Source organism: Parambassis ranga, chromosome 19 (assembly GCF_900634625.1).
Source record: "Parambassis ranga chromosome 19, fParRan2.1, whole genome shotgun sequence".
Classification (NCBI taxonomy): Eukaryota; Metazoa; Chordata; class Actinopteri; family Ambassidae; genus Parambassis; species Parambassis ranga.
Window position 1 is genome coordinate 2,723,274 of NC_041039.1, and position 27,307 is coordinate 2,750,580.

At 38.8% G+C, this 27,307-nt stretch overlaps 2 protein-coding genes across 2 annotated transcripts in view; both read right to left on the minus strand.

Moving 5' to 3' along the window:
- Window positions 1–331: 331 nt before the first annotated feature.
- Window positions 332–3,720, minus strand: gins3 (GINS complex subunit 3). The gene is made up of 3 exons (XM_028431583.1): window positions 3,456–3,720; window positions 2,560–2,793; window positions 332–877 (listed from the first exon to the last, which is right to left on the minus strand). The coding sequence occupies exons 1-3, from the start codon at window positions 3,624–3,626 to the stop codon at window positions 647–649; spliced, it is 636 nt and encodes a 211-aa protein (XP_028287384.1). The 5' UTR covers window positions 3,627–3,720; the 3' UTR covers window positions 332–646.
- Window positions 3,721–8,650: 4,930 nt separating this feature from the next.
- znrf1 (zinc and ring finger 1) overlaps window positions 8,651–27,307 on the minus strand; it is a 40,371-nt gene continuing 21,714 nt past the window's right edge. Inside the window, exons 2-5 of the mRNA XM_028431038.1 lie at window positions 20,147–20,242; window positions 10,724–10,829; window positions 9,634–9,725; window positions 8,651–9,415 (exon numbers count right to left, since the gene is read on the minus strand). Of these exons, the coding sequence (XP_028286839.1) occupies window positions 9,668–9,725; window positions 10,724–10,829; window positions 20,147–20,242 (260 nt within the window). The 3' untranslated portion in view covers window positions 8,651–9,415; window positions 9,634–9,667. The remainder of the gene's footprint in view (window positions 9,416–9,633; window positions 9,726–10,723; window positions 10,830–20,146; window positions 20,243–27,307) is intronic.

Sequence of the window (27,307 nt, forward strand, 5' to 3'; positions counted from 1 at the left end):
TGAGAGTCAAATAAACTGGCCTGCCAAGGTGGCACATCACACCTGAATGTGGCAAGCAGCACATTATTGGAGGGATTTAACAGAAAAATCAGCTAGCATACTTAGCTTAGCTAATGTTTCTAGTCTGGCTGTTGTTGTGGGAGCTGCTTTCATTTGTGTTTAGACAGTGATAGATCACACAATTATGCATGCTTCACACATTCTTCCTTGTTGCAGCTATTCACTGCAGCCTTAGCTTCGACCAATGTAGACATTTTTTTTTTATCTCTGCTTTCCCTTTGTACTAATTTTAATTTTAATTAAACCAAAACAAAAGATTTCACCATCCACCTAAAAATGTTACAAATCTTTATTGTGAAAACAATTAATCTAAATAACAGAATATTTGCAGACAATATTTATCGATCACCTGATGTCTATCACAAATCAACTTATTGATTAGTCGACAGAAAGAATGGGACAAAATAAATACACATTTTTACTCTGATATTGGGTCTCTGTTCCATCACTGACAGCAGGACTCGGGTGTAGACGTTGAACCAGTCCTTGGGCAGAAAAAGCACTGTTAAGAGTCTGTTTGCGGCCGTTCTCAGATGTACTCACCGAGGTCTGACTTCTGTATCCATGTTTAAACGGCAGGCTGCCGTCAGGGCTGAAGATCAGTGATCTTCCTCTTGCGGTAGTTGAGAACCAGATTAGAGGCTGTGAGTTGTGAGGCCTGACCCTTCTCCCAGCTCTGAAAGCCATTGAGGCCACTCTGTCCAGACCTGAATAAAGCCTTCTCCAGACAGTCCAAACGCTCCACCAGTGCAGACGTGTCCTCATTGTAGGCATTCTGTGAGGAGTCCATGGTCCGCCTGAACCGACCAATGAATGTCTGGACACAGGAACAGTGTTTGGAGTTATATCAAAAAGCCCATCATGAAACATTAAGAATTTCAGTTGATGTATTTTACATTAAGGCCTGCTAGCAAAGTTTTAAATCAAAGTGACCTAGATAGCGAACCAGTGGAGACCTGCGATATAAAATTTAAACTTCAGACAAGTATAATTTAATGTTTTGAGCCTTTGGGCAAAACTTCACAACTTCAAATATGTTGATCTTAAAAAAGTCTTACATCAAAGAGTATGTGGCCACCACTGAGTTCAGATTTCCAAAATATTAACAATATAACATCCCAAGGCAACATTATGAAATGTTTCATTTTGTCCGAAATTAAGTTTAAAACTTCAGTCATTCAGTTGACAGAAGAGAAATCTGAAAATCTGAGTTTGTGTTTGAGATTTTTCAGCCAATTGGGCATAAAATGGAAGTCACTTTCTACACTGATATTTTTATTTCATCAAAAATTTAAGTATGCATAATTTATGAAACCTCTAGCAGTTATCTGGGCAGATAAACATAAGCTATGCATATCTTATACACCAGGGGTCTCAAAGTCAACTTACCCGGGGGGCCGCTGGGGGTATAGTCTGGGTGAGGCTGGGCCGCATTAAGGCCGCATTAAAAAAAAGGGTTTCAAATATTCCAAAAAAGTACAACTGGTCCAATCGTCTCAATCTTTATTAATAACAGGTCAGAATAGGGATGCAAATTATTGATCAATTCAATAATCGTTAGTTGAATGACCTTATCAATCGAATTGATAAGGTCATTCAACTAAGGGGGCCACAAAATATCGGCTTGCGGGCCGCAAATGGCCCGCGGGCCGCTACTTTGAGACCCCTGTTATACACCTTCTTAGCATACTCAGTCAAATCAGTAAAAATATGAAAGATTTCAAAACTCATGTAATAAAAAAGTTTTACTACTTAAAATAAGTATGTTATGTGAAACTATGAAAATGTCTAGTGTGCATCCACCCTGCGTTTCTATGTCTGTCTGTCACACAATGAGATTAAAGTCAATCTGCCTGGTAACAGCTGCACCAGACAGCCAACAGCCAACCTGTGTTTCTGAGCTGACTGCACCCCCTAGCTGCAATGTATTAAACTGTCTGTCTGCTAAGCTGGGCCCAAACACACTGATACCTACAGATACCTACACATACATACAACTGTTTGGGCCTCATTCATAACAATTAATTGTTGACTCAGTTAATTAAGTGTATTATTACAGGATGGAAAATATTCTGTGTGCTTCACAAATGTTCTCAGATGAACAATATTTTCTCAAAAATTTGCCTCAATCAAAAGAAAAAAGAAAATTTCTACTTTCTTTAAAGGCACTTGACTGATCCTTTCCCTTCTTTTCAAACTTTTTACTTAATTGATTGGAGTATTTCACATTTTTCAAAGCAGATTTAAAAATGTCAAGCCTTTATAAAAGATGCCACTTAATATTTGCCATCATTAAAGGCCAATAGCTTCTTCCTCTTCTGCAGGTTTGCCGCACCTCCCAGAGGTTCCAGACATACAGTTTTCTTTCATTTGCAGAGACATGCTTTGCACTTTAACAAACCTTCCTTTTCTGATTTTAATATTTATGGCTGGGTTGCTATTATAAATAAATTTAGGGCCATGACTAACCGTCTATTTTAATGGAAATGAACTCCTCACCTGCAGCAGTGTCTGTGCGATATCTGGATTCTCTGGGCTGTCAAAGTGCAGCATCTGGGATCCCAGGCCATAGTAGTAGGGGCCCATCTTGTGCAGGTCCACCACATTAGGGTCGGCAGTGAACACAGTCCTCCAGCCCTCTCTATACATCTTGGGAAGCTCCACAGACAGCACCTTCCTCTTCCTCTCATACAGACCCTTTGAGAGCCAGAGAGGAAGTTCCATCTTGGTACCCTGAGATAATAGAAATGCTTCAGAGTTACCAAGAGAACCACAAACAACTGGGCCTATATAATAATTCAATCCTGTGAAAGCATTTTTGTTAAGTTCAGTATGTGACACTAATTCTTGTACTGACAATGGAGGTGTTGTGGGGTCAGAGCTGCAATCACAAGTGTGTTTTGACAGATCCTTCCAGAGCACAAACACATAGAAATCACCCAAACACACTTCATCTAAACATTTAAAAATTGAGAACAGAGTCTGTTTTTTAGTGTGAGTAAGTCTGAAGTAGTTTTAGAAATTTGTAACTATGTTTACATTTTTTTGTATTTCTTGGTGAAAAGATTCTTTAAAGTACTGCCAACTGGTCGCCGACCAACAACGCGAGACTATAATGAATGTGTATTTTTACTACGTCACAGTGTATGCTTTAAATTAAAATACATGTAACATTTATTTATAATCTGCACCATTTAGAAGTGAGTCGTATTAATTCTCGAGTCGTATTCAGGTTCTCGTTATACGTGTTTATATAAACACAACATTAAAATACTGAATGAGGTTTCGCGTGTTACATTTCGCAAAAGTAAAGGTATCTCGGTGTCTATAACATTATGAAAGAAAGTGTTATCTTAATGTAGCTATATTTTTTTTATTTAAGTAACTTTACCGACCAACGGGATGTCCTGCGTGTCAGTCGACTTCTCCAGGAATCCAAGCCGGGGAAAAACGCACTCCGTCCGGATAGGAAGTCTCTGATGAGAAAGCAAAATATCATCGAGGGACAGGAAATTGTCCTCCATTCCTACTCCGGGTTGTACAGGGAGGTACGACTGTTTGTCCATTTGTGCGTGAAGACAGAAAACGTTGGAATTCACTAAATGTTTTCAGTGGACTGACGAAGATCCACCGCTGTGTTTACACCTCTTCCTAGTTTTGCTATTCTGGCGCCAGAAATACAGACCAATCAGAACGCTGCAAAGAGTTTCAGAAAAGAGCAATCGATTCAATAGAACTCGAACAAGCCAGAACAAGTCGAACATTTTAATTTTTAAAAAGTTACTTTTATCGAGCTTTCTTATATTTAGGTGTTTGTTTATTTATTGGTTGGTTTTGATTTTTTAAAACTCACGGTGAATTTTATATATACTAGTTTTATTAGAGACCAGTACAAAATATTAAAATTTCCCATTTCACTGCAGTCAATTTGCAATTACTATTTTTGCCATTAGAGGTCATAATATTACCATTAAAATCTTAAACTCACCTTCTATCCTGTTTATCTGTGATGTAACTATAATAGTAATACTATTCATCATCATCATAGAAAAATAAAATAAGATGGTGAGTAGTTCAATCAAGGACTGGAACAACAACCTTGAGACATTCCATTAAATTAAACTGCAAAAAAAGGGAAAACAAATCAGCATTCTGCACGCTTCTCTTTTTCCTTTAACCTCCTCTTTGTCCTAATCACATTCATCAGTTGTCAAATGAAAAATGACAGTAAGTCCATACTGTAATCTTACATTTTCCCATCAGTCAGGGAACCATAAGCTTGTGATATTACTACAAGACAACAGGTCAGTCATTTTTCACATTTTGACATGTTACTGTATTATTGTCATTACTCATCCCATAGAAATTGACATCAGACTTTTTTTCCTTTAAAACTAAGAGGAACCATATGAAATAAAGGCATCTTTGTATCTGAGCTAAGTGGCAGACAGAGACCATGAAGAACACATCATTTCACATGAGATCAACTCTCTGTAAGGCGCTGGCTATGATACACTGGGAACATTGTGTGTCACATAAATAGCCAATGATGGCAGCAGTTAGCATTATCTAGCTTCATATGGCTCACTGTTATGCACCATAATGCTTAAATGAACACTAGAGCAGGGGCGATCTTAACACCACCAGGCTTATAACAGTTTTATGGTCACAAGATGTTTAAACAGAAGTGCTATGATATTAGATTGCCTATAATGAAGCAGGAACACCTGTGTGGTTGAGTAGTGTTTATATTCAAGCTGTACTGAAGCACCTGTATGTAAAAATTCTCTCATTACATCTATTGTGAAGGATTACAAATACCTGGGGGTGTTTTTGGACAATAAACTTGACTGGACTAAGAACACTGAATCCCTCTACAAGAAGGGCCAGAGCCGCCTCTATTTTCTGAGGAGGCTCCGGTCCTTTAACATCTGTCGGACTATGCTGAGGATGTTTTATGAGTCTGTGGTTGCCAGTGCAATTTTGTTTGCTGTCGTGTGCTGGGGCAGCAGACTGAAAGCAGCAGACACAAACAGACTCAACAAACTCATCAGAAGGGCTGGTGATGTGGTGGGGGTGGAGCTGGACTCCTTGACAGCAGTGTCAGACAGAAGGATGCTGTCTAAGCTGCAGGGGATCCTGGAGAACAGCTTCCATCCTCTCCACAACATGCTGCTGAAGTGCAGGAGGACTGATCCCTCCTAAATGCAAAATGAAAATGTCTAGTGTGCACTCATTCCTTCTTGAAATGAGGTCATTCCTTCCTGTGGCCATCAAACTGTACAACTCCTCCCTCTGAGATTTTTTGTTTTGTGCAGTCATTATAATACCTGGCCAGTAACTTGCTGATACCTACCACTCAAGGTGATTCCAAGTGTACTGTCAGATGGCATTCTGGTAATGGTAAAGGTTTCTAATGAAACTAATAAAACCTAAAATGGAACCCCTGGAGAGTGGTTGGGTGACAGAATAAGAGTCGAAAATGGTTTGTCATCTAGCACAATTTATTCCACCATTTGTTTACAGTAGCTTTGTAAATGCAGTTTGTTTGTTGATTTATAGTAGTCTTCACACATCAGCTCTTGGCATTCTGAAGAGTGAGTAACACCTCACATGATTGGAATATTAAACAAATATTGTTAAATATGAACAAATGAATAAATAAGCCCCGTTCAGTGGCTCCACAGTGGAACTACAGAGTCTTTATGAGGGTCTGAGTGGCTCACGTCTCCAGTCGCAGACAGCCAGACCTGCTCTAGCAGAAACACAATGTGGGGAAACCGACAGTAGCAGAGACCAAGAAGAGGCGCCTTTTTAAACGCAAACACACATGCACAAACATTCATGGATGGATTATGAGCCAAAGAGCTCCAGAGCACAGGCTTTAAAAAGGCTCCTGCATACCCTAAGAGACAAAGCAGGTATGGCTATGTATCGAAGGTTTTGAGGGTTTTTATTGTTTTGTTTTCATTTCGCATCTTCTTTTTAGTTTTTTTTTTTGCTGTTTCTAGTCCTCTCAAGTTTTTCAAATCTAGAATTTTTTTGAATAATTTAAAGAATTTTGAGTTGTTTCTAAATCATGTTGTACTTGTTTTGAGTCTCTTTGTCATGCTTTTGAAACGTCGTGAGTCACGTTGTGGTTGCTTTGTGTGCAATTTGAGTCTTTTTTTACCATTCTTTTAAGTCTCTTTGTCATAATTTTGAGTCACTATAGGTGTTTTAAGTCATATTAAAGTTGTTTTGATTCTCTTTGTTGTAATTTCCTACTATTCTGAGTCATATTGTGGCTGCTTTGAGTGATTCTGAGTTTTGAGTCTCTTTGTGGTTGTTTTAGGTAATTGTTGTGGAAAGTCATCCAAATCTAGCCCTCTGATGCATGAATTATGAAAGCCTTGGTCAATACATTTTTTTAAGTGTTTTTATTCTTCTTAGGACATGAAAAAAAAAAGTTCAAAATGTTTTTTCCAAAAATGTGATTTTTTCATAAAGTTAGAGACATGTCCAATCCAGTGGACAACATGTGCCTGAGCGCTCAACATAAAACATTGTGAACTTACTGTAAAAATGAATTAATTTGTGTTATATTGTAAATATACAAACACTTGTTTCTTTTTTATGCTTTGAAAAACTTTTTTCTGGAAATTTCATCACTGTATAGGTGCAATGTTTAGGCCTGAATAAGAAAACCAATGGCACTGACTCTTACACCTGAATGTGTCAAATCATCTCCAACAGGAGAAACTCTATTGTGAGTCATCACAGTTCTAAAAGGATGCAGGACAGTATTACCAAACCATTACATTAGCATGGTGGAAGAAAACACAAACTGATATTTTGGTCTCTGCATCCCGGAACACTTCTATGTTCATAACACCTAGGCTGTATGAAAGTTCGCAATGCATCCAGGGCACAGTGGCACACAGCATTGCATGCAGATGTATTTGGTCTTCCATGTGCATGCAGCATCATGGCATCTGTTTGCATTTTTCACATCTGTGAGTTGGGGCCAGTGATATCCTGTGCCAAACTATTACTACTACTACTACAAAATATGATAAAATAAATATTAGAGTAACAAAAACTACAACTAATCTGCAAAAAAATATATTTTAAACAAATAGCTTATACACATAACAATTATAAACTGACTTATGACCAAAACAGTCACAAGAAACAGTGAAGCAATTACATGACTTGTGTTAAAAAATATACTGGGTGATGCATGATGTCCACTTCATTGGACACATGGTTAATCGTAATTTTCTACATATTGGACATAAAAATTTCATATTCCAAACAGATAATATCCTCCCTTAGATGTTACTGCATATCATCATATTTTTTTTCCTGTGGGACTCTTCTAGATTAGAAGAATTTAGCAGGTATGCCAGCCGTGGTCGGCAAGGGTGGCTGTTTGTCGGCCATCTTGGATTCAGAGGAACTTTTTTTGCAGTTACACTGACTCACCACTGAGTTGACCTCAATAGAGTGTGGCAGCAGAGACAACTCTAAAGGCTGATCTGCAGATCCACCATAGAAACCAATGCATTAAAGAGAAATTTACTTTTTAGTAGCTGTCCACTGCAGTGACCACTATGCACCAGAGGGCTAGAATTCTTTTGAATATTTCAGTGTCACTATGTGACTTGTCTTGTTGTTGTTGTTTCTAACTCTCTTTAGTCATTATGAGAGATATTTGTGGTCTTAAAAAGTCAGCCAAATGTGGTCACTGTAGGTGTTGTAATGTGTTTTTTGTTGTCTCTTTGTTGCGACTGTGTGTCTGTGCTGTGTCACGGTTTGGTTATTTTTAGACATTCTGAGTCACTTTGTGCTTGTTCTAAGTCATTTTGAGTCACTTTTAGAATCATTTTGCGTCTCTTTGTGGTTGTTCATACCTTTGATGTCTCTTTCGATTGACTAAATGTTAAGAGTTAACAGTCCTGGCTCCATGGGGCCCCCATAGCCTGTGCTTTGGTAGACCCACTTTCAGTAATCCTTCCATGCGAACAGTCATATGCATGGAGACACGCACTCACACTCTCACAAGATAATGACTCATCATGATCACATGAAAAAAATCTGGCAGATCTAAAAAGAAAGAAATGAGAGAGGTTACATGTGAAATTTACAATATGTCATGTTGCTTCTCTAGCTGTAAACATCAGCAAAGTAAAGGGAGGACTGCCAGTCGCGCACACAGGGAACATGGACATCTAGACTGTAAACATTTTAATACACAGACACGCACAGCACTGTCCCAGTCAGCCCTCTACAGTGACCTTTCACGCTGTCTCTCACACACACGCACACACACACACACAAGGCTTCGGCAAAAGCTATGTTGTCACCAATCCAAGCACACACACACTGTGCACATACACACACACCAAATGAAGCCTGACAGCGGAACATCCCAAACACACGTACACAGTAGGAGCGTAAACTACATTGCTGGCCCCTTCCTCCATCCCAGTCATGACTGATCATGCTCAGACTGCTCCACTCCATCACCCACAGTTCATCTTTAGAAACCCCCCCACCCCCACCACCACCCCTCCCTCACCAAACCATAAAACATGACAAACTGACATCCCACTTTTTGTTTTATTTTTTTTCCATCACCCCTCTGCCTGTCCAGGTGTGCACAAACCAGACCTAAAAAAAGCACTGTGAGGACTTTTTGATTGAAATATATTCAAAGTGGTGAGGTGAGGGTACAGAAACTGAGGCAGGAACCATGAGAAAGGAGCACACCGGTAGCCAGTCGATTATGAGAGGACATCACCGAGTCGGAGTCCCGCTGTCTGAGAAGATGAGAGGCCCGCCAGATAATGTACATGTCTCTCTCACATTTTGCAGCTCAACAATCCTCCATTTTTTTGTCAGTTCAGCCTCTTCTTTCTGCTCTCTCCATTTTAAGGCCATGAGAGGGCTGGACACAAGTGACAGACAGGCCTGAATCCAGAGACAAAAGACGGAAGGCCTGTGAGGACCTGAGCACGTCAGGGAGGCAACCGGTTGAGCCGGAGGTGGAGAGGTGGAGAGGTGGTGTTGGTGGGGCGGAGGTGAAAGCCCTTTAAGGGACTCTGTTAGCATGGAGAGGTATGTGAGAGGGTCGGGAAGGGAGAGGAAGGAGGCTGTAAGCAGTATCACCAGCAGATGTAAAGTGGAGGGCTCGGAAGGAGCCATTAATGTACGATGTTTTTGACAGTCACATTATTTTTTTTTTGGTTCAGTTCACATGGAATAATTATCTTGGTTAGGATGATGGATTCTGTCAAGATAAGTTATGTCTTGATTGTTTCATTGTTGATTTGGTTGTGTCCAGATATCCATGGTAGGACCAAGAGATGCCCTGAAAGGGAGAGGAGGGGGAGGAGAGGCAGGACACACACAGACAGAGAAGGGTATTATTTTATAAAAGCTGTTATGGTGCAGTATTTACTATAGTAAGAAACTGAAGCATGCTCTCCAGCTTACCAATGCCCGCCCCGTACCCTTCTAGACTATAGTCCTACCTGGTGTGTCTCTCCTTCAAGGATTACTAATGTGTTTGTGTGTCTTGTGTTTTACCTTGAACAGTATTCAGAGCAGGCCTGGTGGTCAGTCAGTCAGAGGGATGTTCAGGGCAGGACCGATTTATCTCAAACCATGAGTCTATACAGCTGCAGAGGCACAAGGTAATAATGGGAATTTAATAAAGCAAGACAACGACTGAATTCTACTGTGATAACTGCTGCAAAAAGATTGTAAAGGCATGTTGGAATAATATTTCCACACCAAACAGCATATTCACATTAATAAGATTCACTCACACATGCAAGTTCTATTACTACAAAACCTTAACTTATCATGTTTATGTGGGGTACAAGTTTATAAACCAGTCTGTGAAATGACTTCATTCACAAACAGATGTTCATCAGTGTAACTGTATAAAAAAACCTAAATTTGGATTCTACTGGTATTAAAAATATTTTACTTTAATGTAATCAGATCATTTTTACTACTATATTAGATATTTAAATTGATAGTATATATGGAATACTGTTATACTATTATTATATTATATATTACTTTATTAATATATATTAATATAATATAAAGCAAAACATGTAACTAGAGTATACATAGCTGCCAAATTGAAAATATTCCAGTATAAAAGTGCTGAAAATAAATTATTATTATTATTATTATTATTAATAAGTTATGATAACATAATGAATCATGACATTTATGAACATTTCAAGATCCTGTTTGCCGTGATACTAATCCTTCATTGTGTTGTGTGATGTATGACTTTTGATGGAATAAATAATGAAACAATATATAAACATACACAAGAAGCACTAGCTGATGTGTAATGCCATCTTAGCTGTATGACTGTGTCCTTTGTTTAAACTAATTATCTTTAGCTAGCTATGTGGCAGTGATATATCAGTATTTAGAAATGCAGCACCAGCACCTTTATTATCCAGTGTTTATAATATGAATAACCTCTAAATCAAAGGCAACAAGTGCCATCCATCTTTAAGAAATGTCTTTATGGGTAGTGCTGTAAGTGGATTTAATTAGAAGAAGTGCAAAATTATATATCGGGCAATGATTCAGATCTTTGTGTGTGCGTGAATGTGTGTGTGTGTGTGTGTTTGTGTGTGTCAGTCACCTTTTGTGGTAGATGCAGAGGCACGGCAGTCTGGCTATGGTGTCCCCTTGCTGCAGTTCCTCTAGACAGATCACACACTCACCGGCATCCCTCGCCAACACATCATCTAAGGTGGCAGCGAACCACACACAGACACATACACACAAATGGGAGGACACATCAGTATGCACCAAAACATCCAAAATTCCAAACTCTAACAGCATATCAAACACAGCAGAGAGCAATGAGAGCATTGGTGCACCACACAAACAGTATACACAGAGTTTGTTTGTTCCTGCTTGGGGGGATGAAGAAGCAAAGGAGGAGACTGTTTTTGCTTTTATCATACGGAAATATTTAGTGCTAAAAAGTTTTAATCCAACCACCCCCTCCATACTCATTTTGATTGATTAGCCTCGAATTAAAATTTAAAAAACTAAAAATAACTGAATTAACCAACATGCATAATATTTAATCCCCCAAAAGCTTCAAATCCTAAACATATTAAACATTATTTAAAAAAAAACAATGTATTCATGTCAGAAACAGATTATAACGTAACTACTAACGTACTACGTACGTACGTACTGTTACTGACGTAACAGTTGCTCAGGAAACCATTGTAGACTGATTTTTACGTCCAGGATAATCCAGGCTTTTTAAAGGTGGTCAAAAAACAACCCACCTCAGACATGCATGGTGTCCTGAGTCTATTCTAATTGGGGTCAAACCGAGCAGGAGAACATCTTTGTAGGAGGCTGACATTCACAAATGTCCTACCTAACTCCTTTATTTCCACTTTAGCAGCAAGCTGTGTTAAAATCTCATTTTAATGCAATTATTATAATATCTGAGTATATATAACACGTAGTTGCACGTAGCCTGACTTTTTAAATTCGGCAGCCAACAATATGCAACTACATATTGAATGTGTAATGATTGATTTCAAACAGATATCTCTACATGCAACCTCCAGAAGGAAAACACTATTCAGGAGTAATCGGCTTAGACAGGTCTTTGTGGGTGACACATTTGATTGACATTGACCAATAAACAACCCCTCATGCTATCATCAAAGGGTGCATTAATTCACAGAAAGAATGGACTCTGTGACCCCTGCTGATCAATTTGTCATATTATAAACACAGCCACAAAAGTTTCATTTCTTGTGAGTGAAGAAGCACACCTGCAGTATGGCAGCTGCCCATGTTTAAGATCATATCTGTGGAATTGTAATGTAAGGTGTGATGCATGTAGCATGCTTTCCTCACCTCACATTACTACCCATCTGCAGCTGGTCGCAGTTTGTCACCAGATTATTATTTTGCATGTCATCTTTGATCTTAACCTGTGTGTGTTTCACTGCATCTTTTCATTATTAAGTTGAAAATATAAGAAAAAGAATAACGCAAATTTTTCGCATAACATAAAGCAATTTCCCTATTCTGGGACAAATAAAGGTTTTCTTAATCTTAATCTTAAATATTTCATTGTGCCAAAATATTATCAGCCTTGATTGCCCCTTTTGTGAGTGCTACCTTAACAAGTAACAGTTCAGAGACCGGAATAAATGACAAACTTGCATTCAAAGAGTTCAACAGTAGCATGCGAAAGTGCAATGACAATTAGCCAATAAATAATATAATGATCTTATCTTATCTGCAAAAATGTAGCACATATCCTCAACATCATGGCTGTATGCTAATGTAGCTGCTTGAATGCTAATGTTTGTGTCAACAACTGACGCCAACAACAATGCTATCCTCATTCATCACAAGAAAATGTCATCCAACCATATCAACAAATTGCTAAAGAGGAAACAAAGCTAAGGGTCTGTGCATGTCGGTTAAAGTGTAAGCTGTCTTCATTAGAAAAATATACATCAATAGGTACACCTGAAACACACTGAGATAGCTCTCCATCTATATCACGCCATCCATCTTTCCCTCTTTCCCCTGTTGTTCACATCCCCTCCTCCCCCCTCGAAAACACCATGGGTCTCTTTACACAAAGTGCTCTGGATTAAGATGCAGAAATCTACATACTGAGCCTGATGACAATGATTTCCTATGAGATTCCTCCTAATTTAATACATGGACAAAAAGTTGACATTGGCTTTTTAAAGTGCTGTTTTATCCCTCATTTGATAGTAGGTGCAAAGTGTATTAAATTTAAGGTCAACACCTACTTTGATAATCAAGTTAAGAGGGTTGCCAAACAGTGTTTCCCCATACCTGAAGTGAAATACTTTAAAAAATGAGGTCATCTGGATGAAGTTAGCGCTCTAACTCATCAGTGCTGCCTCAGCCAGTACTCTCTCTGCTGCGGGTGCAGCTGCTGCTTTGATGCTTTTAAACTGATCAAATTGGAGCATAGCTAACCATCACTGGCTCCCACTGAATCTTAGACCTTATTATAAGATTTTAATGTTCACGTCTGAAGTTTTTCCTGATCCTGCAGCTACATTACTGAGGTCTCAACCCCCTTATGTACTGACATGTGACCCAAAGTTCCTGCTGAGTTGAGATCATTGGGGTACAGACAGACATCTCTGTAAAATCATGCTCATATAAAATTAAAAACATTGGGATTTGATTCACTTTCAGCAGGATGACATTTTCAACGGCCCTCAAAGCCCTCCTGTTTTATGATGTCGCAAAGCAACAGTTCAAATTGCATTTACGTCATTCACTGTTGCAATGTGAAAATATTGCAACAGATTTCTAATTCATTTTTCATCAGTCTTTTCATCAGCAAGTCGGACTGTAACCAATGACTCAAAATCCCATATACTTTGCTTGTTGTTAACCAATACACATGCTGTGTCTACACTCCACTTCATGGTATCACACCTAGAGAAGAATACCTTTTGTCTGGATCCTCTCCTTTGACTTTAGCTCAGCTTTCAAAACAATCATGGTGGGAAAGTTGAAGCTGGTGCAGTGGACATAGACAACTGTAGTTGTGTCTAAATTTGTGTGTCTGTTTGTCCTATGACACACTGGCATCCTACCCAGGGTGTCCACTTTCACCTGTCGCCCATTGAACGGTGGGATAGCCCCACCACAATCCTGTAGTATAGGACAAAGTGTCTTCCTGATTGACGCGGCAGCACAACAAGAACAGACAAACGGCAAAAACCTGTCAAGGTGGGCAGCCAAATAAAGGGCAGTGGCCTTTAAAGACTCAGGTAGGCCTATCCACCTGTCATCTCACCACCTTCTACAGACTAACCCCATCCTGGCTGGGAGCTGTAAGGCCTAGGGAACTACAACAGCTTAAATGGATCCTCACCATACTTCTCATGGCTGGTTCTCCCTCGTGCTATAGGAGCATCAGACCTAGCTGATGCTGAACAGCTTATATTTTGTACATATAATTTTTAAAAATATGATATGTTCATACAACGCAAATGACGACTTTCAAGGTCACATTTCCCTGAATATTTTAAACAAAGCTGTAATCTTGTTGTTGTTCTATAACAAAGGTGTATACCACCACAACCATTTCTCATAATTATAAAACAAGTTGATGTAAATAATGTAAAATATGAACCTGCAACAACACAAACATCTATACACATAAACTCTTTGGCTCTGAATATGGTGAAATGAGATGTGAGGTATTTTAAGTGCATTCCTGGGCCTCTCAATCATCAACCCTCTCCTCACCTGCCTGCCTCCCTTGACTTTCAGCTGTCTCTCGCGGTTGCAGGCTTGCCAGCAGACATATGGTATCAAGCACCTTCCCATCAATAACGACTTTAGAGGAGTCGCTCTTTACTTCCCTGAATCACAGCTTCAAATTCCCTCTTTTTTGTCTCTTTCAGTGTCCTCCAGCAGACCTCAGCTGCAAGAGGCAATCTGCATGTCTCTGAAGTCTTCATACCTTCACCCTTCCTCAGTGCCATGTCTGCATGTGCCACCACCTCCCCCTCACACTGACAGCTATATTTAGTGAGATGCATTAAAATATCATCATGCAAAGTCGAAACCCAGATCCAGTGGTCAGCTCACATGGACTCAGTGTGCTACATATAACCTGAACCTGCTCTTGCACAATGCATGCAGGCAGAGAGACACAAAAAACATATTCAGGTTTACATATTACATTTAACCCTGACATGCACTTTGTTATAGTTACTAAGTAACTAACAGCATCACCTTATTTCAACTAAATCCATGATTAAATAGGAGTACAGATTTAGCCGTGTCACTGATCCTGTTTGTGAATGGATCTGTTTTGGCACCTAAGGCACGCTCTTATTATAACCCACATCTTGGGCTCTCAGGCTGCCGGGTCATCCGATGGTAAGAATTGACCTATTTATTGGGTTAAAAATGTGATCCACCATGGACTGATACCAGGCCTTCAGCCTGCTTGCTTTAAAATAAGGAAACATTAGGATCAGATTTCAAAATCTGGCTGGCAGATCTATTACACCAGTGTAATAGAATAGAACCTTAATGTCATTGTACGGATACAAATTATACAAAGACACACAGGATCTTTATTTGGATACACAATGTAGAAACCTAAAGTCTGCCACCCTCTTCACCCTGTCCCTGTTAAGTAACAGCAGATGAAGGGCAGTTTTTTTCCTCCTCCTGATGACCTATGATCAGCTCGTTTTGTTAAGCACCAGGCTAGGCTAGGTGTAATAATCAACTGGGTTATGGTGTCAGTTGACCTAGCACCCAAATTGGCTAATACATATTATAGTCCTGTATTTTCTGAAATGCATGTTAAGTAGTTTTAAGGCCTTAATTTAACCTTGGGTCATAAAGCACATAAACAATGGGATGACTACAGCCTCCTATGTGAACATTTGGACCGCCATCTACCCCTTATCTCTAATTGCTAACATTTGTTATACAGCAGTTCTGGCAAAAATGTGACTAAATGTTGTTTAAGGGGTCAAAATGGAAAGCCCGTCTTCCATACATAATACACAGTAAGGATAGCAGCAGCAACTGGTGAAGGAAGAAACATGCTAGCTCGAGTCCCTGTCTCTTTCTGTTAAATATGTATTCTCTTCAGTGAGCCTAGGGACATCGCTCACCATAGGTAAACCTCTACAGAAAGGGGCACCGTGGGCCAAAAGATCTCACTGAAAAGCTTCTACTCTGACTCTCTCTAGCTGATGTTTCTTTACCCAAAGTTCATGAACATAGGTGAGAGTAAGGACTAGGGCTGCAACTAATGACTATTTTACTAGTTGATTAACCTGTCATTTATTGAAACAATGAATCAATTATTGTTTCAATAAACAGTACAGTTATTTAAATGTCCAAATGTACCTATATGCTTATATTTTGCTTAACTTTGCCACTCTTAAGCTATTCTAGTTACAAAAGTTAAACATCCAGTTTTATAGTCTTTATTAATGCTCTCACTGGTTCATTATTTGTTCTTGTTATTTGTTGCAGCAGTCAAACTCGGTATTTTGCATCGTTACATGCAAATAAAAAATGTCAATAAGTCTAAGAACATTTCTTGATGTGAAAAATGCAGGCACAAGCTACTGTTCCTCCTTTGCTGCTGCTGATGTGGACTAACTTTCAGGTACGGCTTGTTGGCGGCTGGCTCAGTCTGCCAGGTTTTAATGTGACAAACTCAGCTAACTGTTAACTGTTGTTAACTTAGCACACTGTGGTTATGCACATGACTCTTCCTGGGTCCTGGGTCTTATTAAATGTTTAATTGCAAAAGAGTTATTACATTTACAGTAATGACCTCAGCACTGCTGCCTGCCTAATTTGTTTTAATTTTGACAATTTTTGTCAACTACATTGATTAGCTTTTGCACATAGATAAATCTAGAGCTTTGCCTGATGAGGTCATCTTCGTCTCCATCACAACAACAAAGTACAGCAATTGAATCACAACACATGGAGGGTGTTTTCTCTTAAATACAGGGTCTGAAAGGGTCCAAATATGAAGTAGCATTTTACCATCAGCTTTCAACTAGTGCTGGATGAAACTGCTTTGGCAGCAGGAACAGACACAATGAGACAGTTGCTCCTTTCCAGGCTGAGAGTTCCACTGTAGGAGGGGCCAACTCACCATGCTTCCAACATGTGATGGCACAAGCTAAACATGACCTACACCAGTCAGTACTGTCTCCAACACCAATCCTTTGAACAGACTATCTGCATGTATGCGGATGAAGTGCTCTATAGTTCTGTAAATGTGTGTGTGTGAGATGTGCTAATGTAGGCCAGTCATTGGCCCAGGTGATTGACAATGGACCCCAGAGCATGCTGGAAAATGAGATAAGCTGAACCCATTTTGTGGGTCTCAACACCCAAGAGAAGAGAGTTGGAGCAAGATAGAGGGGGCAAAAAAGAAATTACAGAGAGATTACACAGCGGGATCAGACAGACAGACTCACATAGGAGAGAGAGGGAGAGATGAGAACGAGAGAGAGAGTAATTTGCTGGAAATAAGGAGTGACAGGATGGACAGGAGCAACAGAAAAAAAGAGAGGAATTATAGGAGTGTTTCTCCTTTTACCCTCTCTCCTCTCGTCCGTTATCAGCCATCAGGGTACTCCATCATTCAGGATCCCATCTTCCTTAAGACAGTTTCACTCTCCTCCCTCTGTCTCTGTCACTCAGCGTTCAGTCCGAATTCAGCTGCAGGCTTCAAACTTACATCATTTTTTTATTGCACTGGCCTTGCAAGCCATGGTGACAGGTTGTAACTTCTCAGTCTGTGCCCCACCAGTCTTTGAAAACTTTACATGACTCTATTAACATTATGATCAGAGACATTGGCGCCACACAGACCTCAACAAGGTGACCTGATCAGACGTGCATGTGTGCAGTCTCAACTCAAACATGTATGTGTCAATCAGAGAGGTGCTGCGAGGCAATGAGCGGACATTTCTGCTGTCAATCAATCAACCAGGAGTGGCATCAACAGGCCATAATTAAAACAGAAGCCTGCTTATGGAAATAAACAGGGGACTGGAAGACAGACAGTGTGTCTATACAGGTTTTTGCACTCTTTTATTTGATTCATAAATATCAAGTTTCACTATATGTGAATTGTTCTTCAGGCAACATTTGCTTCCTGCCTGAGTTTTCCCACTTGGGAAACATAACTACTATTAGATTACATCACCTAGTGTGAGAGTGAGACATTTAAGTCAGCAGGAGGAGATTTGGGTGGATGGAGTGTGTATTCTCGCTGGTAATGATTAAAGGTAGGGTAGGAGATTTTGAAAACTCAGTGAGAGTCAGCCAGATTTTGAAAGTAAACACACGCCCCTTTTCTCTCAAGTTCACCCTGAAGCCACGCCTCCCAACTAGTCCATATATATATATATATATATATATATATATATATATATATATATATATATATATATATATATATATATATATATATATGGTGAAATACTGACACAGCATTCACAATTACATGTGAATGCTGTGTCAGTAATAGAACAGAGGTTTTATATGACAGAATGTATCACGACCAAACATGCAGCTGCTTTCTGCTGTCATGTATTGCAAAATCCATATGGCATTAATAACGTGTCTGTACAGTAGGCCAGCTAAGCTCCATAATCTAAACGTAACTTGTTTTATGACAGCATGTTCATAAAACAAAAACAAAGAAAACACAATAAATGTTGCTAGCAGTATTTACACAATGGTTTTCTATGACATTCTAGTATGTAAAAGTATTTTGCTTTTAAAATGGGTAAAACTGATCCCTTAGGTGGTTCTAGAGCTAAGAGGCTGAATGTATTTTTTGCAGTAAGTGACTTCTGACTAATGCAAAAAATAAGGAAATGGAGCGTGAGTTGAATGAGATAGGCAGGTTATTTTATCTGTAGAGACCAAATCTGGCTTTGATACCATGCTGTAAACATGTTGGACAAATTTAACATGGAGGTCTGTGTGACTTGTGAGCATGTTAACTCTAATTCCAAATGAAATACTGCTGGATTCTATGACCAAATGTAAATGCTGTTAGCTCTTATTGTAAGTACAGGATGTAAAAACCTGACATTTTGTTTTGATTCAAGCATTTTACACTGCTTGAATTCTTACACTGTATAATGTATGTACATCTTTCAAACAGCAGCCGGTATCGTGCACCCAAAACACCATCAGCAGTCAGTGACCATAAAACTGAATCAGTCAAGTGGTGGTTGGATATGAGGAGGAGAGAGAGCAGGCAGCATGGAGACAGAGAGAGATGAGCAGGATTACACTATGCAGACGATCAATACAGCATAATAAAAGACCTTGACATGGCTGGCACCCACATCTCCACACAGACCAGGCTGAGAATTCACCTCTGGGATCACTGAGAGAAATGTTATTACTAAATGCAGTTTAAAAGGAATTTGCTGTAAAATTATGGCCGAAGTTCTTAACTTTGTAAAATGTTAACTCTTCAGCATATATATATATAAATGATATTAATTACAAAGTAAAAACAAATGCAAGTCTGCAATTTTTTTTCTAAAATATACCACAGTTGGCTTAGTTATGTCATAACTATGACTATAAAGGCTATCTTATCATTAATCTGTCTCTCTTCTCACCCACCTGCTGTGAGAGCTGATTGACAGTTCAGACATGCAGACCAGTTGAGGTAAGACATATTATGCTAAGCTAACCCTTTTCATTAGTAACACCAACAAAAGGGCACAGCATCCTGACCAACATCTCTTTCTTCCTATAAGGTACTTCAATAAGTTGCCCAGGTTGATTTGGTCAGAGTTTGAATTAGCCTGGTCAGTCATACCCCTTTACCTGGCGAAATTTGTCTCAGAGAAATGGGTCTGTAATCCTGTCCTTCCCATCCATGTCAGTCTAATTGTTTGTATACAATAGAAACAGAATTAGGATGGCTGACCAGGCTAAGGTTAAACTGTTCCTCCTAGCTTCAGCTTTACAGTACACATCATGCTGCTCTTGCAATAAACCACTATCATTGTACTAGCTTGTACCTGTGTAACTAAGTGAATTTAGACCTGTTCATATGCATATTATATGTATTCAAATAGTATGTGTTTTTCACCTTTTCATCAAGACATGACTCAGAGGCTGCATCCTAACCCTGCCCTTGCACCAACCAGTGTGTGCCTCTTAGACAGGAACTATCACCTTAGCTGTGTATTTTCAAGAGTGGATACATATGTTGTGTAAAATCGTTCTATTAATGTTTATGATTTTCCCTTTTTCCCTTCATTTATATGAAGTTATGAAGGGTCTAGCTCAATCATAACGTGTCAGACTGTAGACCCACCCACCTTGTCATGAATATGTATCAGCACAGCAGTAGCAGACTTGGCACAGTATCAGAAAGGGACTAATACATATGAAAAAAACCTACATAATATTGAAAAACTCCAGTTCATTACTTGCTGGCACATTGACAAGCCCGAGGCTGAGAAAAGGTACAGGTGGAGGTTCTTACCATTGTAGGAGAGGCGAGGCTTGCTTAGACACATGATAAAGTGAACCTCCATTTCATTGGATGCCACAGACTTGGAGCAGACAGGACACTTGAATCCTAAAGAGAGAGACAGTGGAAAAATGTTAGTGCAAACACATACACAACTCTGTAGTAAACATCACTGAGGCATGTGTGTTTATTTATTTTTAAATTTTAAATTTAACCACACCCCAACCTGGATGCTTGCATGTCTGTCAATATATTTAATTGTATTTATGTCAGTGTAGCCTCATTGTTTACCATTATTACCACTAGTTATAGCACAACTAACGTCTGCAAGTGTAGAGAGCTGTTTAATTTATTTCATTATAGATATTACACAAATGTAAATAAACTCAATCAGTACAACATTTTCTTCTAGTGTCCACACACGTTTCTATTGCCGTAGCCTGGATTTTTGAAATTCTGAATTTCTAAATTTCTTCCAATATCCAATCCAATCTAGAACCCTGGTTTTTTGCATATGATAGTCTAATAAATATATGATAAAAAAAGTACAGAACAACCTGACATCTGAAATATCAAACATTTCTTCTTTATAATATTTCTTCATGTTTCCTCAAAGCTAATAAATAATGACCAGTATCTGGACCTTTTTTTGCCTTGTTTTAGCTTCACTGACCACAAATAATACCCTGTATAGTTATTCATCTATCCTCAGGTACTAGCACCAGAAGCATTCACTCTGATTGTTTATCCACCCACATGCAAAACCAGCAATGGTGCCAGCAATCAAAACAAAGAGGAACAGTGTGTTGCAGTTACCAGTAATTATTGAATGACTTTTATTATATGCACCTCAGAAAACAAAAAAGGTCTTGGGTGAGCCTCTTAGAAGAAGAAGAAGCTATTGAACTAGGATCAGGACTTACTAGCACATTTTTTAGCACTTTAGTGACATGAGATCTAAAGGTCAACACAGTGATTTGAGACACAACACAGTAAAGTAAATGAAGACAACTGTCTTTCAATAGACTTGTTTTGTTTGAACTGATGGAGCTTTTAATATTATATATAATCACAAAAGGGTGCACACTCAATAAACAACTTCTGAATGCTCTTGAAATGGATGCAGCAGCATTCTGATTAATTTCTGTAGCATTACATTTGTAATAATGTTATGATTTCCTTTATTTTTTTTCTCCAGTCAGCTACCATGATTTAATCTGCACTAAATGTGCAATCTTGTTTTAATGTGTAAATTTAATAAGAAGAAGGCAAAAGAAGTGACGAAAACAAGTAAACAACATTAAACAAGCTGCTTCATCTAAACATTCCAATACACAAAGCAACATGGCTAATGAAGTCCAACCAAGCCATGTGAGATAAGACACACTGGTATGAAAATACATGTATTCTAATATATATATTTATAATGACTAGAAACGGACCTATAGTTCAAATAACCAGAGCTTCTTTCACATTTTTTTGTAGCTGGTATACTGCTGGTATCTGTCACCTCTGTCATAACAAACAGTTTTACAGTAAAACATTCATTTGCTTGTTTGCTCTTATCTATCCTCTCACACATTTCCACACACTCTTCCTCTCCTGTTTTTTTTTTTTTTTTTTAATAATTGGAGCATCTCAGCAGTCCTCCGGTGCTGTTTGGATGGGAACATTAGGCCTAACTGTATTAGTTTAACATTATAACAGATAATTAGATCCACCACTGAGCCACATGAGCCGAGTTTGCACACAGCTGACAACAAACACGACTCAGTGATGAGGGAGAATGGCTGCCACCCTCCACTCTCACACTGTGATGTGTGTTTTTTTTTTTGCAGGTATATGTGTGGTTGGTGGGTTACATTACATCAAATATGATCTACTGCTCATCATATTTAAAGAAATGTGCCTTATTTCTTGTGCCTTATTTCTTTTAAATTTAACTTTTTTATTTCCACTGATTGGATTAAAGATTACGAGGAGGCGGCTGTCGGTGGTGACAGTGTCACAGTCTTTTAAGTTATTGTGAATAGACAGAAGATTCCAATGTGCTACAATCATGTGGTGCTATAATGAGATTTACATGACTGCAGGGGGAGCCAGCCACAGGATTTCCTTCACTTCCCCTTCAGTTCTGCTTTGTCTTTTTATGTTATCTTGTCTTGTTGTTTTTCTCTCTTCTCTACTTTACCTTTGCCAGATTGTACTCAAAATGGTTACTGAAGTAATTTTGAATTATATGTTGAATGTGGGACAGCAGAGGTCAAAATACCCTACATTTTCCATAATTCCACCTGTCTAGGAAATCAAACATTCTGGCAGCCCTGTAACTGTGTGACCATATTAAAAAGTCCAATTTTGATATTTTATGGAGAAAAAAAAAATGAAAAAAAGAATTTCTCAGTCAACAACAAAACAAAAATCTGTATATTTCTGACTTAACTGTTAAACTCTGTTTTCCAAGCAGAGCAATGAAGCTGTGAGGCGTTCACTGACATCACCCATGGTCCAGGATGTCAGTCCAAAAGAAAATTAGCAAGAAATGTGCCAAATGGACATAATCCAACTTTTAAAACTGTACAGCACGCAAGTACACACACACAGGCACCAGTATAATTAATTTATGATCAGGTCCTGTGATTTATTTTTGTCCCAGTCTGACCTTATGTACTTCTTGAATATGAAATGTCCTCAAGGATTTGTGGTGCTTTGCTGATTTGAAGGCACACACACACACACACACTGTGTGAGTCCTGCTGGACTATGTATCATAACCATTCATTTCTCCTGAACTCTCTCACCTTTCTTCTGCACCTCTTTTTCACTCATTTCCTCCCTCTCTTTTATCTCTGTTTGTCCCTATGGAGCTTCTGAATATAGCAGCCAAGGGAAAAGTGGGTCAGCTGCCATGCAATAGTGTGTATAGTGTATGTGTCTGTAATCGTTAAATTGCCAAACTACTGTACCTCTGTCATTTGTTTCATTTCAGGACCATTAGCACCAACACTGTTACAGTTTTCAGGTCAAACTCACCTGCAGTATTAAATTGATGCTGTTTTAATTGTTTTAAAAGAAATAAATAAGTGAACTTCCCAATGTTCCTTGAATGCACCATGATGTATTTGTTAAAGCAGAGCAAAAAAATGTATTGCAATGAACCACTGAGTCCACTAAGACTATTCTGCACTAACAAAAATTGTATGCACTTCTCCACAGCATTAGGAAACTATACTCTTCAGAGCCGAGCTGCAAATGCAAATAGAAAGCACAGGCACAAGCACATACTGATTTTTGTAAAATCAAAAAATAATTTTCACTATACAATGTACAATGAGTTATTAAGATAACACTATAGGATGAAAACAATAACAGCACAAGACAGACATTTAACAACGTGTGTTTTTAAAAAAATGTCCATTAAAACGATAGATAGATAGATAGATAGATAGATAGATAGATAGATAGATAGATAGATAGATAGATAGATAGATAGATAGATAGATAGATAGATAGATCTATCTAGACAATGTACTGCTATAACCATCAACACTAAACAACAACACACTTCCTTTTCAATGGAGCACTCTAAAGGGACTGTCACATTTGAAATGTGTTTTTTAAGAGCTTGTAGAAAAAAATCTGGGAGAATTGATTTAATCTTTGACACAGCATGCACTGCAAATACAATCATTTTAATTTCCCTCACTGCCTATTGTTTTGTCTTCAGTGGCTACAGGTGCTGCATACACACATTTCCACGTCCGCATTCAGAGCACACACTTGTACTGCGTTGAATGATGTGTCGTGCTGTTTACCGGTCAGCCCTCTGTGATGTTTTAGTGATGAAAAACACCAGTGAATCAAAGTTGCACAGAGAAGCAGCACTGTGCTGTGATACAATAATTAAGATTCAGCGAGCGGAGCAGATCAAAGCAGGATAATGACTCAAATGCAAAATCTGTTGTTCAGCTTCCTGTTTGGATTTCCCCCAGCAGCTGGTTCAACACTTGGCATGATGGCATCTAACTATATCAATGATGAATTTTTGTATGTTGTGAAAAAAAACACCCGTTAGCTGCATACCTTTTTATGCTCTCTGCAAAGTCACCAAGATCTCAATGTTAACACAGCAATGTCAGACAATAAGAGAAAATAACGCCCAATCAAAGCAGCAGTACACCAACAGCTTATGTGTTCTGGTAAAATTACAGATTTTGTCAATAATGTCTGGTGGCTTTAAAGAGAAGTAAGATCACTAAGGGGCTTCATTCCAAAGGTATTAAAGGGCAATATGTATAGGAATAAAGTATGATGATAATGTCTATTGAATGGTATGATAATAACACTGGTTGGTCCACAGCAGTTTGTTGCTGGATTCCTATTTCAGTCTTTGTCTCCAAACTGATTACCATTGACTGTATACCACTACACCCACATAATAAAACCAAACTGTAGATAACATACCTCTAATGTGCTTGACAACAGATGATCAGTGTGCATAGATTTATATCCCAGCATATCTGTCCTAGTCTACTTGTTAACTCAGGTTTCAAATGTTTGCAGATAGTGAAGGAGATTAGAGTACTTTGTTTTGCAATTAATCTTCCAAATGAAATACGATCGACAACAACAGAAAACTACATAACGCAATCAAACTCTAACACAAAGTGTGGCGTCAGGAATGGAGGCCAAACCCAAACAAGAAGGGGAGACTGTGGGGATGAGGCGGGTCTTAAATAGGGAGAGGAAGCAGTGGCCAGCTGTCTCCAATCAGAAGCAACCTCCAGCACTCCACCAATCAGACAACCTGTAATACAGAAAGGGGAAAGACAAGCACATAACACACAGGAAACCCGGATAAAGCACAAGGTAGAAATATAATTTGTTTTAGCAGCACATTAACATCTCTTTTTCCAACAGCAGATGAGTCCTTGAAAGTTTCTTATGTCAGATGGAGTTTGCCACTCATGCTTTAAATATAAAACTAAAAAAAGTAAGAAAAGGAAGCAGGAACGCTTCATTCGTCATTAAAAAATGCTCTGAAAAATTGGAATTAACTGCATTATATTTGATGAAAATGGGGTTCTAATCATAACAGAAACAGCCAATTATAGTTAAAGTAATTAAAACACACTGATGCACTGGTAATTACCAATGACTCATCCACTCATCACAGTGATGATATCAGTCACAATACCAACAACGCAATTCTGAGCAGAATACCGATAAGCTGACTGATAAAATACAAATAATGGCACCACTAACAGACTTAACTAAACTTCTATTCATTTCACAGAAGAAGAGTGACTGAAAGTGGGAGAGAAATAATTAGCAACAACGCTGGTTTCAACCAAGCGGCAACCTTCAGGGCTCAAAGTGGAAGCCCATGACTCCCATGTTAAAATGGCCGACTTCACAGCATAAATTAAAATGTTAACGGCCTGGTACAAAAAACCACTCTGGTCTCAGATGATAGGTTCTCTTCTAGTGTCAATTGTAGGGGGGGTGAATTTTTTTACAACCCACTCGTTTCAATTGTATTCGGACTTAAAATTACGCATAATTATGGGCGTTGCCGCTTGAGTGACAGACAGTTGCCGTATCACAGCGTGAGTTTCCTGCTCCCACGATCGCCCGCCCCCCTAAACCCCGCTCGTGCTCCCCCTCTTTGTCCATATTTGAGAGTTTTGGCGGACGTGACGCCGCCAACATGGCGTCGGTCATCACATCCCGAAACCTCCCACCGAGCCTCAAAACGGCTCTTCAGAAACAAACGGGTGACGTCACGGAAGCTCTGTCCATAGTTTTTACTGTCAATGGTTTCAACACAAACATTTCGCTCTCCACTGTACAGAGAGAGGCCATGAAGGAAAAACAGAGGCACCGATAATAAACTAATGAAATGATTCACTGACATCATGATTATTATATAACTCATTACAGGAGGGATACAAATACATGTTGGGAGGATGTTTGGGTCTGTTAGCCCAGACACTTCATAATCCAATCTATAATACCCTTACTAAACATGCATTTTTTCACGCTCTTTATACGTTCCTCCTGATGTTTCAGGAACTATACATGTTGAAAAGTTGGTGCACTCTCTATTGTGCGTGTGTGTGTGTGTAAAACAATATTAAAATTGTCATGTCTGAGTGTGCAGTGAGTGTGCACTCCTCTCTACATGCACAGTACAGTGTAAAGCAGACACAGGTGAAGGAAACATTGACTTGAAGACAACTCCTAATTTTAAATGTCTGAAAGTCAGGTAAACTGAATGGATTAACTGCATGCAATGTCATCAATATGCTGTCAAAGAAATGCTTGCAAAAAGAACATGCACAATAGGCCAGATTAATTGGGTCTTACATGGACTAAGCCAGTTGCTGATAACTAATAGATTTGTCCCTCTTGCCCATCCCTGCATGGTAACATATATGAGTTGTAACAGTTACTATAAAAGTGGTGAGTTTTGTGTTTCAAGTTATTCTAGTAATATTCTCATTAATAACACAATGTGTGTCTGCGTTAGTGGCAGAGAGGTCAGCTTTTATGCTGTGGAAGCATTCACGTTGTTTTGAACAGGAAAAGAACATCAGTGAAATGAAACTACACCTTGGTAATATGTCTTCCAGCCAATAGTCTGCTGTTTGAGGTGTCCTTAGTTTGTTTATTGCAGTTTGACTTGTAACAATATGTGTGTTATAAGGCAATCCTGTACCTACTGGTATATAAAAGCACTGTGAAGAGAGTATCCTAATGTGTTTGCCATTCCTGTTACAATTAGAATGCACGGTTTATGGGTCAGGAGAGTCGATACTTTTAAAGAAAGACATACATCCTGTGCATAATATTAGCGACAACTCCCACAAGAAATCAGACAGGGCTGTTCTTTTTTAGTAACTAGCAGTATTGTGATGAGGTTTTAGGTAATGCAGTGATGTAACTAATTAAATAAAAAAATGGCAGGGATTTGGTACTGTAACGCATTGAATCAGTCTGGCTTTTGTGGTTGTGAATTGTATTTCCAGCAGACAGCACCAACAAATGCAGAATAAGCTGCATATGAATGGACACACAACAACATCAACAAAAGACATCCAGACAGTGCATAGTGGAGTAGGTACACCAGTGAATGACTGTTGTTGGTTTTGATATAAAAACTTGACATTT

Excerpts from the sequence above, each read along its gene's own strand:
- gins3 (XM_028431583.1), bottom strand. The coding sequence starts at position 3,626 with ATGGACAAACAGTCGTACCTCCCTGTACAACCCGGAGTAGGAATGGAG. Across the intron at positions 2,794-3,455 it reads ACACGCAGGACATCCCGTTG|GGTACCAAGATGGAACTTCC; the intron begins GTCGGTAAAGTT and ends CTATTATCTCAG. Across the intron at positions 878-2,559 it reads TCGCACAGACACTGCTGCAG|ACATTCATTGGTCGGTTCAG; the intron begins GTGAGGAGTTCA and ends TCCTGTGTCCAG.